This window comes from Propithecus coquereli, unplaced genomic scaffold (genome assembly GCF_000956105.1).
Source record: "Propithecus coquereli isolate 6110/MARCELLA unplaced genomic scaffold, Pcoq_1.0 Scaffold291, whole genome shotgun sequence".
Taxonomy (NCBI): Eukaryota; Metazoa; Chordata; class Mammalia; order Primates; family Indriidae; genus Propithecus; species Propithecus coquereli.
In genome coordinates, this window is record NW_012148519.1 from 2,980,379 (window position 1) to 3,000,477 (window position 20,099).

At 40.4% G+C, this 20,099-nt stretch overlaps 1 protein-coding gene across 1 annotated transcript in view; it reads left to right on the forward strand.

The window, feature by feature from the left end:
- Positions 1–15,725: 15,725 nt before the first annotated feature.
- Positions 15,726–20,099, forward strand: part of PPM1D (protein phosphatase, Mg2+/Mn2+ dependent, 1D) — a 66,710-nt gene continuing 62,336 nt past the window's right edge. Inside the window, exon 1 of the mRNA XM_012648698.1 lies at positions 15,726–16,420. Within this exon, the coding sequence (XP_012504152.1) occupies positions 15,949–16,420 (472 nt within the window). The 5' untranslated portion in view covers positions 15,726–15,948. The remainder of the gene's footprint in view (positions 16,421–20,099) is intronic.

Below are 20,099 nucleotides of genomic sequence, written 5' to 3' on the forward strand. Positions count from 1 at the left end.
TTGTTGGGACAGAGTCTCACTCCATTGCCCTGGGTAGAGTGCAGAGATGTCATTGTAGCTCCCTGCAAGCTCCAGCTCCTGGGCTCTAAGTGATTCTTCTGCCTCAGCCTCTTAGGTAGCTAGGACAACAGGTGCACACTGAAATGCCTGGCTAGGTTTTATTTTTTATTTTTCTCTTTTGCTTTTTTTTTTTTTTTTGGTAGAGACAGGGTCTCACTCTTGATCAGGCAGGTCTCGAACTTCTGAGCTCAAGCGATCCTCCCACCTTGGCCTTCCAGCATGCTGCAATTATAGGCATGAGCCACCACGCACAGCCTCCTTTAACTTTTGAACAGGACATTCTTTCTTTCTTCTAATTCTCTGACCACTCATCATTCTCTTTCTCTGTATCCACCTCTCCCACACCTAGCCTGAGTGCTTCAGGGTAGAGGGCTTACTTGCTCTAAAACAGTTTTCCAGTCTTCAGCACTTTTGGCTCTTTGTTGTGGGGGCTTTTCTGTGCATTGTAGGATGCTTAGTAACATCCCTGGCCTCTACCCACTAGATGCCAGGAGCATCCCCTCTCCCCCAGTTGTGACAACCAAAAATGTCTCCTGATATTACCAAATGTCCCTTTCGGGGATGGGGGGAAGTTGCCCATGGTTGAGAAAAACTGGTCTAAAAGTAATCTGATGTGACCCAGTTCTGGTAAACATTAAGAGAGATTTGCTGAAGACTTTTGGGAAAGTTCTTCACTTGAGAAAGAGCTACGGGAAGCTATTCCTTCTCTCCCATCACATGGGGGACGCATATAGTATTGAATGCCACAGCTGGTCATCCTATAACTCTGGATGAAGAATGAGATGGTTTCTGATGACATCACTGAATCACTGGACCAACCAATCCTGATGTCTGCCTTTCCTCTGGATTAGTCCTGACTAACACACCTTTCAAACTCACTCATCTTGTCTCCTGTTGTCTCATTTCCTTCTACTTGTTTTTTTTTTTTCCCCCCTGTCAGTCTGTTCCCTTCAGATTCACATTTCATTTGCACTGTTTGGTTTTCCACTTCATTTTTCCCAGTGGATACTATCTTTTCCTTTCTCTTTCTTCACACTTTACATGGAGGCTAGCATCTCACCACTGTCACAATGACTCTCAGCTCCCAGGCCTGAACCTGGAATCTCAGAAACAACTCTCTCTGCACAGCTGAGGGACACCTGGAACATGGAAGTCAGAGGAGAGAGATCTGGCTGGGATCCAGAAACCTCTCATTACACATGAGGCTCAATTGTACCCTCGGCTGAGGTCAGGAGGCTAAAGAGCTCCATCTTGAAATCTGAAGCAGGGTTTTAGAACGTCTGCTTTCTCCTGTTGAAGAATTAGAATCAAGAAAGAGAAATAGGAAATACAAAAAGGATGAGGTGAGTCCTTGGAATTGATAGTACATGCAGACCTGAGGGACTCGGATATGTGTTTTTGTCGGTTTCATTCCCTTCTCTATTCCCAGCGCCTGGAATGGTCCTAGTCCATGGTAAGTGCTTAGTTAATATTTGCTGAGTGAATGTGTGCCGATGAGCAAGCAAAAGGCTGATCTGCTGAGAAAGGCATAGTTAAGATCCTTTATGCTCCTCGAAAGATAAAGAGAACAATTGTCTTGGTTCCTGGCAAATCCTTGTTCAAGGTCCTCATCGGGCCCGGCTAGGCTTCCTGCCCTCTGCTTCTATGAGACAGCCCTGGATCTGTGCAACAAATTGTTTTTTGCTTACCCTGTCTTGAGCAGTTTGGCATAAACTGCCAGTCTTCTTCTATAGTAACAGAGTTTTTATCTGGGCACATGGCACACCCAGAAAAAAAGAATACATTTCTCAGCCTTCTATAAGCCATGTGACTAAGATGTGGCCAATGGAAAATAAGCAGAAGTGTCCTGGGGCAGTTCCATATGATACATGCCTTGGGCCACACTTAAGATATCTGCACCTGGCTCAAGGACTAACTTGGAAAGCCTTGGTTCCCCCCAAAATGGAGAGATTGGTAACCAAACTTTCCTAGAACACCCTGAATTTTACCTCAGAGATGATCTTTTCTATAGATCTGACATTGTCCTTGCAGCGGCACATTTTATTTCCTGATCCAGTCCTCACCATACCAATCATTGCCAATCAATTTTCAATGGTATCTGCCTCCATGAATGGTTCATTTCCTTCTAACTATTGCCTTCAACTTAAATCCCACATTTGGAGTGAGACTAGACAAACCCTTTATTGGATTGCTAAAGCAACTCCTTCTACCTCTGAGTAGCTTAGCAAAGAGCCAGCTCAGCAGGAAGGGCTACAACATCACAGACGTCAGGTCTGGTATTTGAATTGCTTTAGACAATTGTCCCATAGAATGTCCCTCTTGCATTCATGGCTATTCCTCCAACCAGAAAACTCAGGTTGATTAATGTTCCCCTCTCCCTCCAATTTCCCTATAAATACATAGAGCAGCTTGGAGGCAGGTTCCTTTCCTGGAGCGCCATCCATAGAATGTCCAGCTATGCCTGGCCCACACTTGCTTCTCCTATCTCTAGGATATCCTATCTCTAGGATAATGAGAGCTTGGGAACTGTATGCACTCTTCTGACTCTTCTCCTATAAACTTTCCCCAGTAGGATTTGTGTTGTGACCGCATCTTGTGTCCATAGCGGTGTTTCTTACAACCTATATGCCTGAGAGAAGGATACTCTTCAAGGACCTCTAAGTTCACTGCCCACCAATCACAGAGATGGATGACCCTGCCTATAATTTAATTAATTAATTAATTTTGCCCCAAGGTGTCAAGGATACAGACCATGCCTATAATTTAACATGGATACTCAAAGAGTATCCATGTATCTCTACCACTTGCTGACAGTATGACAGATCTACCTATATTGCCATTACAGAATTCATGTTTAGCAAATTACTACACTTCTCTAGGAAAAATATCTTGTTTCATAGTAATTATGGTTTTCAATCCTGCTATTTCTCTTCACCTTCAAGATCACTTAAATCTTCTGTAGAAGTCATAGTCAGAGCCTGGATAAACTATAGACCACTCAGACCAACCACCTTCAAGATTCCCCAGCAAGACAGGGTACAGGAAAGGACATTTGAGTAGGAGATAGTGCTTAGATTCTCTCTCTGCATATGTGCATCCTATTCCCTCAAAGCAAAAAGACCACTACAGTGTGTTTATCCAAGTGACAGAAAATTTGTTTGCCTTCTGCTTTCAGATAGTTATTCACAAAAAGGGTTTTACAAATTCCTTTCCAATTGTATCAAAATCAAAAGAAAGATTCTTATCTTTTAAAGGAAATACCAAAATCAGAGCCAAGAATTCTTAATGTGGCAAAGAAAGAAAGAAAGAGAGAAAAGGAGAGAAAAAGAAAAGGAAGAACCTATAGAGCACGTCACACAGCTTCACGTAATATTTTACAAAAATGCCCTGGGCAGAATCAAGGATATCTGTATGTATTGAGTACACCAACTCAGGTCTGCAAGAAATGTAAACTTATTTTAAGTTTATGTTTAATGCCCCCATTTCACCAAGTTAATAAAAAATTAATTTTAATACATTGAATGTGCTTTTAAATAATTCAGATGGGCTGATTCCCATTCAAGGACTCCTGTATGTGGAGCTTTACTTAACTTGAGTGGTGAAAGGGGCAAATGTTAATAAGTTATCATTCCTCTGCTCTGGCATCTGCTGAGATCGTTTTTTTCTGCTGCTTCTCGTGACATTCTGGCCCCTGTGGCATTCCTTGGGTGCATCTCCCAAATCCCAGAAGCACCATTTCTATTCTCCTGACACCTTGCCATGCTGGGCAAAGTGGGGGAAAGGCTTAAAGCCTGGTGGCTGCGTTCCCAGGTTAGCTCAAGAAAATGAGGCTCACCCCCTGTTGCACCTGAGCCCCAAACCATTCAGTTGACTCCTCCCAGGCCCTATCTTGGGCAGAGGGCCAGGCACCAGACAACCTACTTTTGGACAAACCACTATCTAAGCTCTTTAGTTTTTCCTCTAGTTCTCCTCCCCCTATAGCCTGTAGAATCAATTTGGTTTTTTCTCTTTGACAACTTTTTTTTAAATGCAGAAAAATATAGAGAATACAAATATAGAGAATAAACACATGTCCTCACTACCAAGGATTGAAGATTATTAACATTTTTATCATACTTCTTTGCCCTATTTTATTTTATTATTATTTTTTGTTGTTATTTTTGGATAGTCAAGTGAAGCAGTGGAAGTGGAGAGGGAACAAAGGAATCTGTAACTGGTTGTGATCAATTAGTTATAAACACGACTGCACTTGGACCAGCTGCCCTGTTTTAAATAAAAGAAATAAAATATTATAGATAAATCTTATATCCCTTTATCTCTGGCTTTCCACCTCATAGTCCCACTGCCTGTGCCCTCTCCCCAAAGGCAATGACTATCATATAGTTTGTATTTTTTCCAGTACAATTTTTAGATTTTACACACATTACTTTACCTTATATTATGTATATATTACACAAAATTTTACTTTAGCAATATACAGTAATGCCTCAAGTGTGGATGAAATGTATTAATATATACATAATATGCTATGCCATGTTGCTTTGTGTTTTCATTTAAAATTATTCATTTAGGATAGGCACAGTGGCTCATGCCTGTAATCTTAGCATTTTGGAAGGTTGAATTGGAAAGATCACTTGAGGACAGGAGTTCAAGACCAGCCTGGGCAATATAGTGGGATCCTGTCTCTCCGAAAAGAAAAAATAGAAAAATTAGCCGGGCATGGTGGTGAACGCCTATGGTCCCAGCTTGGGGGGCCGAGACAGGAGAATTGCTTGAGCCCAGGAGTTTGAGGTTGCATTGAGCTATGATGATGCCACTGTACTCCAGCCTGGATGACAGAGTGAGATGTTGTCTTGGATAAATAAATAAATACATAAATAATAAATTCATTTAATATCTTGTAACATTATTTTCAAGATGTTTCCTTGTTGACACAGCATACCAGTTAGGAATGCTTCTGGCTAAGGATATTATTAATATTAATATAAAATCCAAGCAGGAATGACTTAAACAGGGATTTTCTTCTCTCACATAACAAATACTCTGGAAGTGAATAGCTGTTGGTATTTTTACCCAGTAGTGTCAGGGCCAGAATCTCTGTACTTCTCCTAGTATTTCCTTCATGGTTGTATGCAGGAGAAAAAGGCAGTGCTGGCTGAATTTGTCTCCAGAATCCCTTGACAATCTCATTCATCATTGTTCTGCCATTGTATAGGGTTAGGGTTAGGGTTAGTGTTAGAGTTAGGAAAGGGAGTAGTTAGCCTTTTCAGCCCCATACAGAAGGTGGCAAATGGAGACAGGAGTTAGGAATGGTTGATGGGTCAGCCAACCAATGTCTGATACGCTATTCCTAAAAAAAATTCCTTCTAACTACCACTGTAGTTATATGAATGTACCACATTATGTATTTCACTACTGATGGACGTTTCCAATTTTTGCTATTTCAAACAATGGTGCAATGAACAACCTTGCATATGTCTTCTTATGAGTTTGTAAAATCCTTATCATATTTATTGTACAACAAACTAGCTCTGCTAAACTGTATATTTTTATACACCAGGAACTATCCTTAGTAGCTGGGGTTAAAAAAAAAAAAAGAGGCCCGGCGCGGTGGCTCACGCCTGTAATCCTAGCTCTCTGGGAGGCCGAGGCGGGCGGATTGTTTGAGCTCAGGAGTTCAAAACCAGCCTGAGCAAGAGCGAGACCCTGTCTCTACTAAAAATAGAAAGAAATTAATTGGACAACTAAAAATATATAGAAAAAATTAGCCGGGCATGGTGGTGCATGTCTGTAGTCCCAGCTACTTGGGAGGCTGAGGCAGGAGGATCGCTTGAGCCCAGGAGTTTGAGGTTGCTGTTAGCTAGGCTGATGCCACGGCACTCTAGCCTGGGCAACACAGTGAGACTCTGTCTCAAAAAAAAAAAAAAAATTTTTTTAAAAATAGCAATAAATAATAGGAAACGGAAAAGACTGTTGGTAAGTCCAAGGATGGTCATGACTTTATTCCAAAGTTCAAATGTTACCAGGACCCCACCCCCAGATCTTCCTGAGTGTTAGCTTCATCTTTGGACCAGTTCCATTTCAGTAGCAGAATGGCTGCAGCAGTCCCAACTTCACATTCATAGAACACCAAGTCCTAAAGAAGAGTTAGTTTCTCTTCCAGTAGCTCTGTTATTAGGAAGTTTTTCTTTCCCAGAAGCCCCTGTGAATGTCCTCATAGCTCACTGGCTTCTGATTAAGTTATGAGTTCATTAATAAACCCATCACTAAGGACATGAAGATGGAATATGTTGACTGGCCTAACCCTGTCTGAGCCCTCTCCTAGAGCTGGGGCTGGAATCAGTTCTACCTTATCACATAGCTTGAGAGTAGGGAAGGGAGTGATTACCCAGAAGAAAATTGTTGCACTATTTTACCAAAAGAAGGGTGAATGGATACCAGACAGGAAAAAAAAAATGTCCACTAGAGTATCAGATCATACTTTCTGTGATTTTGAGTTAATTGTATGTAGGCAGGCAGAGTAAGCTATATTACCCTCATTACAAAGACAGTCTCAGTCATTATCTATGAATCCTTTCACTTCTTCAGCTCATTTTTCATCAAAGCCCATCTAAGAATAACTACATAGTAGAACCTCTTTCCACCAATCACCACTTAAATGATAAACCTGGTTAATCAATGCTCTCCATTTCCTCTAAATAAGATACTGAAACCCCGTGCCTGCTGAACCTTAGGGGATAAACTTCAATCCTTTGATACATCCACACACTACTGCTCCTACATGTTGAGTCAATGCCTGTTCACTAACCAGTTTGTTCTAGTTGTTCCTGTTTTAATTATGTATTTAATTAAATGTTACATAACATGAAATAAGAGTGGAGGAAAAATAATTTCTCTCTATGAAAATTAAACTGCATATTTTGGAAAGACTCAAAAAAAGGCAAATCAATTTTCAAAAATTACTGTCAATTAGGTATGGGTGAGAGACTACTGTAAAAGATTGATGGTAGGGTGGGAAGTCATAGAAACCAGAAGGATTCTGTATTGAGAGCACTTTGTTTTTAAGTTCTTGTTCCACTTTAAAGAAGTCAAAATTGAAAGTCGTAGGTAATGCAGTATTGATGTGGTTTAGGGAAGAAAGAGGAATTCTGAACTCCCAACAGTGGACTCATTCGAAGTAAAGTTCTTGGCCCTACATCAAAAAAATTGGCAAATGCGCTGGGCGCAGTGGCTCACGCCTGTAATCCTAGCTCTCTGGGAGGCCGAGGCGGGCGGATTGTTTGAGCTCAGGAGTTCGAAACCAGCCTGAGCAAGAGCAAGACCCTGTCTCTACTAAAAATAGAAAGAAATTAATTGGACAACTAAAAATATATAGAAAAAATTAGCCGGGCGTGGTGGCGCATGCCTGTAGTCCCAGCTACTCGGGAGGCTGAGGCAGTAGGATCACTTGAGCCCAGGAGTTTGAGGTTGCTGTGAGCTAGGATGACACCACAGCACTCTAGCCCGGGCAACACAGTGAGACTCTGTCTCAAAAAAAAAAAAAAAAAAAAAATTGGCAAACGAAAATGTGTTATTATAAGTTAAAATAAAATGTTTAAGGTACACGTTTAGAGTACATGTGTTTAAGGTGTACATCTGGTGAAACCTGTCAAATGAAGCAGAGAGCTCAATGAACAAGAGAACTGGAGTTTAATTTGGTGATTAGAAGGTAAGAAATGGCTAGTTCAGGAAGGTTAAGAGGATGAAGGCCAGATTATAGGAAAGCAAGCTGAAAAATAAAACTACTGAGAAAATTGAATCAAGAAGCTTAATTGAGATAAATAATAAAAATGATAGTTAACATTTATTGAATGCTTATTGTATGCAAGCATTGTGCTAGACAGTTTTGGTGCATAATCTGCTTTTTTTTTTTTTTTTTTTTACAATTTAGGAGGTAGGTACTAAGTAACTTGTGCCAAGTTAAACAGCTAGAAAATGAAATAGATTTTTCTGTTAAAGCACGTGCTGGGGTGGTGGTGGGAACCTCAGGATTTGTCTGATGAGAGAGTACCTTAGGGAAAGAATATAAGGATTATATCAAAAGCAAACTATAAGTTACTAACTCTTCTTGCTAGTTGACCAATATCCATTTAAAAATACAAGCTGCCCCTCTTTAAATAGGTGATTTAATAGTTCATCTTTAAAAGTCAGTTCTGGGCTGGGTGTGGTGGCTCATGTCTGTAATTCTAGCACTTTGGGAGGCGGAGTTGGGAGGATTGCTTGAGGCCAGGAGTTCAAGACCACCCTGGGCAATAGAGAGACCCCATCTCTACAAAAAATAAAAAAATTAGCTGGGCATGGTGGCTCTCGCCTGTAGTCCCAGCTACTCAGGAGGCTGAGATAAGAGCATTGCTTGAGCCTGCGAGTTTGAGGTTGCAGTGAGCTATGATGAGGCCACTGCACTCTAACACAGGCAACAGAATAAGACGTCTCAGAAAAAAAAAAAAGTTAGTCCTGAAGTCCCTTCTAAATTCACTCAAGTCCCATAGACTACTGGTTAGAGGTAGAAAATGTGAAGAAAAAAAAGTGCTTTACAGTTTAGCACAGAGGAGCACTGAGTGTTCTAAGGTAATCTGCTTCTATACTAGCTCAGAAACCAAACTTGTTAGCACCTAAAAATAAATGCAATGTTTGAATTCGATTAGTTTCTATCTTAAAGGGGGTCTTCTCTGATTTTGTCTCAGTCTGAACAGCACTCTATTTGGGGCATAAAACCTTCTCCAACAGAAACATAGTAAATAGTACTGCTGAGTTAAACTATGCAGTAATTAAGTCAAGAAAAAAAAAACCATACTTTTTCCAAATTATTTAAACAAATAGCTTTTCAGAAAGTGAGAGAAAAAGACCTTTTAATCACAGAAAAGCAATAAATAGAGTAGGCCACATCTCTTTAGAAAAAAAGCCTAAGTGTAGAAGTAGAGCTGTCTGAAGAGAAAAAGGTATGAATATTTCTTTCCACATTAATGACTCAGAAACCAGTTATCTGCAGCAAACATGACAGATTGAATTTCCATGGCTAATTAAGAACACATACAGGTTTGACACCTTTGGGACTTTGGCAGCAGTGATTCTAATTTTGCGTCTCCCACCAATTCACGTTTGTGTATACTGAATGACAGTGGTAGTCAGATTAGAGTGATTATTTTGTTAAATATTGAGTTGCAAAAAAAACAAGGTCAGGGTAAAGGCAGTTTTACATAATTTAACCTCTTGAGACACATTATCTCACAGTTGTAAATACACAGAGTGGCTCTAATAGATGGACAATTGACTACTTCTTGGCAGATGTCACTGATATTTTCTAGCTATGGGAAGAAATAATAGCAGATTAATTAGATTCTTATTTTGCTTCTAAAATTAATTCTTAGAGTGTATGTTTGAAGATTTCGAACTCAATAATTAAAAGCAAGATATGACTCCTAAAACAACTTCAGTGGATGAGAATAGTTAACATTGAAATAGATCCACAGGTATATAAAAACTTACTATCCAATAAAGGGAGTATCAGTAACCAATGGATAAAAATGGGTCATTTTACAAAAGACATTGGGAAACACACCTATTTGAAAGAAATTCAAATTTACTTTATGCAAAAATAATTCCAGATAAACTTAAATGTTAAAACACATTTTAACTATGAAAATAGCAGAAGAAAATAAAATTTTAGTCATGTTTAACTGATCTCAGGAGTGAAAAGAACATTTTAAACATAAAACTACTGGTAATAGAATAGAAAAGTTCAAAATGTTTTTTAGGATATTTTATCATATATTTTCTTCTAGTGTTTAAAAAAATATTTATTTACCATTATAAACAATGCTGCTTTTCTGTGAAACCTGTTTCAGAAAAACAACAACAACAAAACCCCAAAAAACCAATGCTGCTGTGAAAGTCCTTGTACCTTTTGCAAAGATGCCTGTATGGTAAATTCCCAGCAGTGGAACTTCTGGGTCAAAGGATATATGTAGTTTAAATTTCAATGGATATAAATTCAAAGAGAAATATCAAATTATATTCCTACTAATAGTTTTTGTTGTTTTGGAGGCGGGGTCTTGCTCTGTCACCCAGACTGGACTGCAGTGGGACAATTGTAGCTCACTGCATTCTCGAACTCCTGGGCTCAAGGGATCCTCCCGCCTCGGTCTCCTCAGTAGCCGAGACTACACGAGCAGGCCACTACACCCTTCTAATTCCACTAATAGTTATGAAAGAGCTTGTCTCTCACACTTTTCCTAGCTCTACATGTTATCAAGCTTAGAAGGTTTTTTTGCCAATCTGATAGGTAAAAAAAAAAATTTGTTTCTTCTTGCACTTTCACATTTTGATTTTAGCCATTTAATCCTCCTGTCATATTATTTTAAATGTGGTATGAATTAAGGACTTGACCTTCCTCCCCCTCCCCTCAAGGATAGTTTTCCCAACAAAGGAATAGCCAATTGTCCTAATACCAGTTAGTGAATAATCAATCACTTCCCCAGTTATTTGAAATGCCACATCTACTACATATTCCTTCACACATATACATCCATCCATTTCTGGACTCTGGTCTATTCTATTGATCCGTTTAGTTATTTCTTTGTTAGTGCTAACTTTATAGGATATTCTGATATCTGTAGGGCAACTAACCACCTTCTTTTTCAATACCATCTTGGCTATTCTTATCCATTTTCTCTTCCAGATAAATGTTAGAATCAAGTTGTCAAGTAAAAAAGGAAAATCCAGTTGGGATTTTGATTAAAATTATAATAAATCCGTAGATTAATTTGGGGAAATTTAATTTTCTCATCTAAAAACATGGTGTGTTTTTCCATTTATTCAGGGCTTCTTTTTTTTTTTCTTTAGTGAAGTTTCATAGTTTTCCTCACATAAATTTTGCACATTTCTTGCTAAGTGAATTACTTAATCAATTCACTGAACAACTCTTTGTCCTACGCTCAGAGTATATAGGGATGAACAAGACAAATTTCCTGTTCTCATGGAGCGTATATCCTAATAGAGAGACAGACAATAAATAAATAGACAAACCAAAAAAGATCAGCTAGTGAGAAGTCCTTTGCAGAGAATTAAAATACGGTTATATGATAGAGAGACATTGGGTGGCTACTTTAGAATGGATGGTTAGGAAAGTCTCCCAATATTTAAACTGAGATTCCAGTACCAAGAGGAATCCAGCCTTGGAAAGCTGATAGGGGTGGGGAGAGCATTTCAAGGAGAGGGAACAGCTAGTGCAGAAATCCCTAAGGCTCCTGGTAGCTTGATATTTTCTGTTCAAGAAACAGGAGGCTGAGGTGGGAGGATCGCTTCAGGCCAGGAGTTCAAGACCACATCTCTACAAAAAAAAAAATTATCCAGGTGTGGTGGCCTGTGCCCATAGTCCTAGCTACTCAGAGGCCAAGGCAGGATGATCTCCTGAGCCCAGTTGTTCAAGGCTGTAGTGAGCTGTGATCACACCACTGCACTCCAGCCTAGGGTGACAGAGTAAGATTCTGCCTCGATAAAAAGAAAAAAGAGAGAAACAAAAAGAAGCCCAATGAGGATAGAGGGTAGTGGGAAAGAGAAAAGTTGTTAGGAAAAGATGTTAGACAAACATTTAGGGGCCACACAGATGATGTAGGCCTTCATAAGGAGTTTGCATATTACTTAAAATGTGATGGGAAGACATCGAGTATGCTTAGTAAGGGAATGACTTGATCTGATTTATGGTTTTTGAAAGATCACTATAGCAGCTAGTAGAAAAGGACTATAAAGGACCAAGTGTGAAAGAAAGGAGATTTGTGAGGAGGCTGGTGTAGTGGTCCAGGCAAAAGGTAATAGTGGGTTTCAGTGGGGTGGTAGTGCTAGTGAAACACAGTGTGTTCAGTATTGATTTTGATGATTTAGTCAAACTGGATTTGCTGATGAATTAGAAGGATGGAAAGTGGTGGGGAGAGAGGGAAGAGAGTAGAAAAAAGAGGAATAAACACTAACTCCTACGTCTTTTGGCTTGAATAGTGTGGTAGACGATGATGTCATTTACTGATATGGGTAAGACTGAGGGAGGAGGAGATACGGGGAAGAAATCGAATTTGTTTTGGCCATGTTAAGATGAAATTCCCATCAGACATAATGTGGAACTGTCAAGGATGCACTTTTATATAGTCTGGGATTAAGGGTAAAGTTTAGGCCTGGAGATATAAATTTGAGAGTCATTAGCAGATAGTTTTTATTTTTATTGTTTTTTTTATTTTACTAGTAACTGGTTGTGTCGCTTTGAAGCAGATAGTTTTTAGAGCCATGGTCCTAGATAGTGTTACCTTGGCCCTACGTCAAAAAAATTGGCAAATGAATGTGTGTTATTGTAAGTTAAAATAACATGTTTAGGATACACATGTTTAAGGTACATATGTTTAAGGTATAAATCTGGTGAAAGCTGTCAAATGAAGCAGAGAGGTCAATAAACAAGAGAATTGGAATAGAATTTGGTAATTAGGAGGTAAGAAATGGCTAGTTCAGGAAGGTTAAGAGGATGAAGGCCAGATTATAGGAGAGTAAGCTGAAAAATAAAACTACTGAGAAAATTGAATCAAGAAGCTTAATTGAGATAAATAATAACAATGATAGTTAACATTTATTGAATGCTTATTGTATGCAAGCATTGTGCTAGACATTTCTGGTGCATAATCTATTTTTTTACAATTTAGGAGGTAGGTACTAAGTAATTTGTGCCAAGTTAAATAGCTAGAAAATGAAATAGATTTTTCTGTTAAAGCGCATGCTAGGGTGGGTGAGTCGGGGGAACCTCAGGATTTGTCTGATGGGAGAATGCCCTAATGCCCATGAGAGAAAAGAGCCCAGGACAAAGTCTTAGGGGTACTCCCAACTCCCAAGAATCTGAGGTCTGGGAGAAATCAGCAAAAGGAAATGTGAAGGGGTACTCAGTCAATGAGGTAGGAAGAAAACTAAGTATGGTCTCTTAGAAGCCACCAGAAGAAAGTTTCAAGAACGGAACAAATGGTTTCACTACTAAGTTTGCTACTAAGTTTCAAGAAGGAAGCAAACCATAGTTGAACAGAAGTCAGTGAGAAGAACTGAGAAATTTTCATTAGCTTTGGAACCAGAGAGGTCTGGTTAATCTGTAAAAGTAGCCTTAGTGGCATGATGGGGATGGCTGCCTACTTGAAATAGGTTTAGGAGAAACTATGAGGTAGGAATTGGAAATAGCATCCAGATAGAAGTCTTTCAAAAATTTTTGCTATGAAGGGGAGCAAAGAAACAGGGCAATATAAAGAATCAAGGTAGTTTTTAAATTTAAGATAAAAATCAGAACATGTTCATACACAAATGGAAAATGACTTAGTAGAAAAGGAGAAATCGATGAGGCAGGAGCAAGAAAGGACAATTGTTGTAGCAAAGCTCTTGAAATGAAGAGAGGACAAAAGATCTAGAACACAAATGGAGGGGTTGCCTTTGATAATACCAAGGTCATTTCACCATGAACAGGATGAGGAACCGTGAAGCCAAGGTGTTGTATGGAAGATGTAGATAACATTTTGAAAAATAAAGTGGCCGAGAAGTGACAGGAATAGTGGAAGAAAGGAAGACAGTGGGCCCTGAACCAATGAGAGGAGAGTTACCAGGGATCAGTAGGTGACAACATCTTGGAGTAGTGGCAGTTTGCATTAACAAAAACTTGGGTTTTTGAAGGTGGAAGGAAGAGAAGTGTTTTGGAGGTAACATGAGGCGCAGGCCATAAGATAAGAATACCTGTGAGAGGAAAATTAACCTCTTGTACTTGAAAACTTGCAAGGTATTTTACCAGGTGATAAACTAGGTTTCAGTTGGAAGGGGAAGATGATGGGAACATTTAGAGAAGCAGCTAAGAGTAAAGGGGAAATGGCTGTTGACAAATGTTGAAATCTGCAGTGTGGAGTGAAATGATTAGCATGGTTAGTGGAGTGGGATATGGAATCAGATTAATTGAAGCAGAGAGTAGCATGGAGATACTCGTCAGGGTAATGATGGATGACCCAGAGGCCGCTTGTTGTGACTGAGGTGAAAAGGATTATAAAGCATAATGGAATAATCTTTTGGTAATCTCTTGGGTCAAAGGTGGGTGAACTGTTTAAACCGAATGATACAGAGCTACATAAACTTTTTGTTTGCAGGTCTTGTGGTTTGGAGGCTGCTGGATTAAAATTGCTAATATTTCATCCAGGATTTTTTGTATTCATAGTTATGAAATATGGTCTAAAGGTTTCCTTTTAGTGTTATAATTGTTAGGCTTTGTTAACAAGGTTATGATCAGCTCTCAAAATAAACTGAGATTTTTTTTTCAAGCATTTGTATGCCCTAGAACCATCTAGTCTAGCGCTTTTTGGGGTAGGGATATCTTTGACTATGTTTTCATTTTTATTTAATTGGCCTATTCAGACTTTCTGTATGTTCTTGAGCTGATTATGCTTATTTACATTTTTATCGGTGTATTTTTTCCATTTGCATTTTTTGTGCCAACTGTATGTACATTTTCCTCATTCCCATTTCCGTACTAGTAATATTCCTTTGAACATCTTAAAAGTTGTACAGGAAAGAGCATACAAAAGAATTGATGATGAAGTTGCCAAAAATGGGAAAGTGAATTTTAAACTGATTCATTACAAAAACCTTTGCTACTGAGGACATACTAATTTACCCACTAAGGCTTATTTCACTTTTTTATGTTTTAACTTTTATTCTATTTATCTGTCTCTGCCGCTTAATTCAGAAAGGCCTATTTTAATTCGGTGGAAATCCGTGCAAAGGTTTTAGCTCTTGGATTGTGACCTACTGGGTGGAGAGGGGACGATAGGGGACGATAACCAAATTGTGAGAGCACTGGAGCTCTTGGCAGAAGTTTTTGTAAGCTATTTTTAAGTGCTAACTTGGAGTGATACCGCAGGAATTGAATGTTGTATCTAGTGCTAGTTGGCAAAAGAACATTTAACAAAAGCTGAAAAGATCTGTTAAGAATTAGTTAAAATATAGCCCATTTAAGTCTCTGATATACCTAGTTATGTGAGACTGTGCAGTTGATGGTGGAAATTTCCCAAGTTTTTTTAACAACAAAATTGGATCGTCTCCCTCCTCAATTCCCAGTTGGATATGTCCAACCCAAATCCAGTTCAAGGGTGCCACATTTTTTCCAGCCTGCTCACAAACGACCTTTTGAAGAGAGGTTTCCCGCCCTTTCACTTCAAGGAGTGGAAGGTGAAATCGTTTCCCCTACATTCTCCATCCACACTCGCGGGGGGCCAGAGACTGCACCGCTTTCCCCGCAAAGCGAGCCGCGGGACGCCAACGGCAGTAGGCCGCATTACGAAGCCAGGGCCGGGGCAAAAAGGCGACAGACCAAGTTGTTCAGTAAGTACTGAACAACCGCGGAAAACCCAGAGGGCGCAAAAGCCCCCAGCGTGGGGTAAGCGACCAGGTCAGAGCGCGGGCAGCGCCCGCAGCGGGAGGAGGGAGCGCGACCGTTGGAGGCGGGAGCGAGGGCGGGGGGAGGAGGGCGGGTTCGCTCCACTCGACTCGGCATTGGTCGAGCGCGGAGAGCCGGGTGACGACACCCGGGCAGAACGCCTGATTTGTGTGGTGGGCGCGGGCGGGAGGGGGCGGTGCAGTGCGCAGGCGCAGCTGCGGGGCTCCTCTCTCCCCTGCGCTCCGGCCCAGCTCTCGCGGACAAGTCCAGACAACGCGCGCCCCCCCTCCGGGACCGCCCCCTCCCACCGCTCGACGTCGTCGAAGATAAACAATAGTTGGCCGGCGAGTACCGAGTGTGTCTCCCGCCGCCGGATTCGGCGGGCTGCGTGGGACCGGCGGGATCCCGGCCAGCCGGCCATGGCGGGGCTGTACTCGCTAGGAGTGAGCGTTTTCTCCGACCAGGGCGGGAGGAAGTACATGGAGGACGTTACCCAAATCGTTGTGGAGCCCGAGCCGACTGCCGAAGAAAAGCCCTCGCCGCGGCGGTCGCTGTCTCAGCCGTCGCCTCCTCAGCCGTCACCGCCCGCTCTTCCTGGCAGCGAAGTCTCGGGGAAAGGCCCAGCGGCGGCAGCCCGAGACGCTCGCGACCCTCCCCCGGACGCCGGGGCCTCGCCGGCTCCCAGCCGATGCTGCCGCCGCCGTTCCTCTGTGGCCTTTTTCGCGGTGTGCGACGGGCACGGCGGGCGGGAGGCGGCACAGTTTGCCCGGGAGCATTTGTGGGGTTTCATCAAGAAGCAGAAGGGTTTCACCTCGTCCGAGCCGGCGAAGGTTTGCGCTGCCATCCGCAAAGGCTTCCTCGCTTGTCACCTCGCTATGTGGAAGAAACTGGGTAAGTTCTCTGGCTTTTTGGCGCCCACTTCTTTTTCAGGCAGTTCGTGGCTTTTATAGCACCAGCACCGCGTGGGCCCCTGCCACCGAGAGCGCTGTCAAAGTGTAAATTGATAGAGGTGAAGACTCTCCTCAGTGGGACAGCGCTTCTCTGGGTGGAGGGCCGGGCAAACAGAGTGGCCTTGGGAAAGATAGGATTGCTGTCTCCCTGCAACCGCTCCTCGCTTTATTTCCACCCTCCGAGGATCAGTGGGGAGCAGTCTTCCCCTTTCGCTGCTCCACTTTGGTGGCAACCAGCGAGAAAGTGTTTGAAACCTGGCGCCAGATTTTGGCCAGAAGATAAATTGAAGTCACGTTGCTATCTGGGCCAGGCGAAGGAAGCGGGAGATGACAAAAATTGGAATGTTTCCCTAGAATCTGTCATAATTTTGCTCTTGAAGGTCTTGTCCCTCACGGTTGCCTCCTACTGGTGGTGTCAGTTCTCCAAATTGACCCCGGATGACTGGTGGTTGGAGTAAAGTGTAAGCTAATTTAGAAGGGCTGAAATATAATCATCCAGCAACTTAAACTCTTGGAAGGAATTCTGTTGTGATGATCATGAGAGGTTTTTAGGATCAGAGCTTGTACTGCTTATGAAAAATAAAAGTGCAGAACGTGTTACCTCTAAAACTGACCCCATGTTAGGGGTGTGTGTTAAATTCTGCCAGGGCTTTTTTGTTTTGGGGTTGTTTTTTTTTTTTTGTAACTGCCTTACCTAATTGTTTTCAAATCGTTCGCAACAGTTACTAGTTAAAAGTATTTATAAGTTGTAAATGCCCATCAGAGTAGCTATAGGTAAGGAATTACTGTATTCAAAAAGCAAATAGAGACCTTAATTTCTGAAAATTCGGTGTAGTTGCAGTTCGTAGTTGTAGTTTCATCTAAGTTTTAAATGTTTTGTAAAGCAGCCAGTGTTTCTGTACGCAATATATTCGGTGTTATCATACAGGATTATAATTACTTATCTATTGCGATGAATAAATACCATGCATCTTTGTTAGAGAATAGAAGGTAATACTATTCTCGGGAGGTGGGTGGGGAAACCCTCTTATTAATTGTAAGCATCATGAAGTTTTATTGTCAGCAGAGGAACAGAGACAGAAAAGAGTGTTAAAGATTTGTCAAATACAGAACATTTTTAGAAAGGTATTGTCATAGAGTTGTAGATTAGCTGGTTTCAAAGTCTGTTTTCCGTTTACTTGGCTTTCTGCCAATAATTATTTGATTGATTCAAAGACCAACCACTAAGGTTTGTTGGAGGCGTTTCCTATCCAATCCCAGGAGCCCCTGTTAAGGATTTATTTTGTTTTTGTTGTAGACAAGGATAGAGCTGAAAGCGTTGTAGTATATTCTAGAAATATGTCAAATAATTGACTGCAAGGCAACGAGAAGTGGACGTCGGAACAAGAGAGAGGAAGATTAGACACGAAGAACTAGCGTCTTGTTTGTTTTTCAGTACAATTGGAGCAACATAAATATGCCGTATGTTTGAACTTTAAGGATTGAAAACTTTAAGGTATAAACTCTATTTCATGAGCTTTTTTAAAAATAAAGCAGGGCCATGCTGTTAAATCTGAATGTGTATTTCTTTTTTACATACACATGCTTTTTGAGTCAAACTTTCACTCCTATGTTAGTTTAGAGCCTTATACTCCAGAAAAATGTTAAAGTTTGCTTTGTGCCACAGCTAAACTTCGGATTCCATCCTCAGAACTTGAATATAAAGAGTATGCTGACATATGGGAGTCCTCCCACAGGAAATGCAGGTTTAAAAAATTTTTTCAGTCCCCAAATCACACGTGGCTCCTTATTTTCTATGAAATAAACTCTGTAATTTGTAATCTACAGGCCAAGCCCTTTATTGTCCAAATTCAGCTTCCTTATTCAATTATATTTGTTACTCAAGTTTCTGTCACATGAGTCTATTCACCTTTTTTCAGGGCACATTGAAATATTCCGCTTTCTTGGATTCTACCTTTCCTGTCCCCCACAAAAAGGAAAACTCAAACAAACAAAACAAAAATATATTCATCATACGGGCTCCAAGTTAGTATTTTCTTCTGTGAAGACTTCTGTTTCTTTTGAAATTCAACATTATTTCTAATTTTGAAGTGCACATTGGGTTATAGTAGTAGTTCTCAAAACTTTTTGCTATCAGAACCCCTTGTACCAAAGAGCTTTTATTTATGTGGGCCACATCTACCAATATTTACCATGAGAAATTTAACCTGAGAAATTAAAAAGATATTTATTTAAAAACCATACATTTATTATGTTAATTTTGTGAAAACCTTTTTTCCCAAATAAAAAACATTGATGGAAAGAGTGGCATTTTTTACATTTTTGCAAATCTCTTTTAATGTGTAGCTTAATAGAAGACAGCTGAATTCTCATATCTGCTTGAGCACGCTGTTGTGCTGTTTGGTTGAATTGTATAAAGAAGAATAAGCGTCGCACACATATGTAGTAGGAAAAAGGAGAAACATTTTATTAGTTTTTTTAAGATAATTGCAAATATTCTGCACCAAAGCGGTAACATTAACATTTCTTAAGTTAGTTGAATTGGGATCTGAAACCTTAGTAATGAACTTTTCCCACTCTTAACATTAAGATCCATTGGTCTGTCTTGGACTTTGAATGAATCTTTTACCCATGTGTGATTTTGTAACATGGTACCTTAATCACTTCAAAAATAATGGTTCACTGAGTTAAGAACGTCTTACAAATATTGATGCATTTCATTATATAATGTCAAAATCACATTTGTTAATACCAATGAACTCATCAGAAAAGTCTAAGTATTGGGAAGCTATTGAGTTCACTGTGGTGGGTATACATTTTCCAAAATGAGTTTTTTTAAGCAACAATTAGAAATTTATCATTGGCAACAAATAACTGTTAGTTTTTCTTAAAGTGAAAAGCTCACTCTGTTCATTTTGAAGAAAATATATACCAAATGCCCAAGTCTTATTAACAGTTTATCAGTCTCAAGTAAAAATGATGGTGCATGAAAAATGTGGCTCGTTCATTTCATGACTCATATCACGAGTGCTTTTCCTCTAGACAACCATAGTATGTAACAAAAACCAGTTTATGTGTACTCCCCTTTTTGTCATATATAATATTAAAAAGATGTATGCGTGGTTGGAGGTTTAATAAAATTAATTTTGTGTCATCAGGGACTTTTTTTTTTTTTTTTAAAGAGACAGCTGAAATACTGTGGCAAGATCACAGCTTATAGCAACCTTGCACCCCTGGGCTCAAGTGATCCTCTTGCCTCAGCCTCCTGAGTAGCTGGAACTATAGGCATATGCCATCATGTCTGGCTAATTATTTTTGTAGAGATGCAGTCTCGCCATGTTGCCCAGGCTGGTCTTGAACTCCTGGCCTCAGGTGATCCTCTCGTATCAGCCTCCCAAAGTGCTGGAATTACATGTGTGAGCCACCACACTTGGCCAAGGACATTCTTAAGTGAAACTAGCTTGCTTAAAAAATTTTTTTAGAAAAACCATAAGTGGGAAACTGTAAGAATACAGTTACTAAAAGCTTAGTTTGGTGCCACTGCCTTGACTCCTGCCAAGGCACCAGCAGTTTTACTGTCACTTTTGTACCATCAGTGCAAACGTCAGCACAGTGAAGAG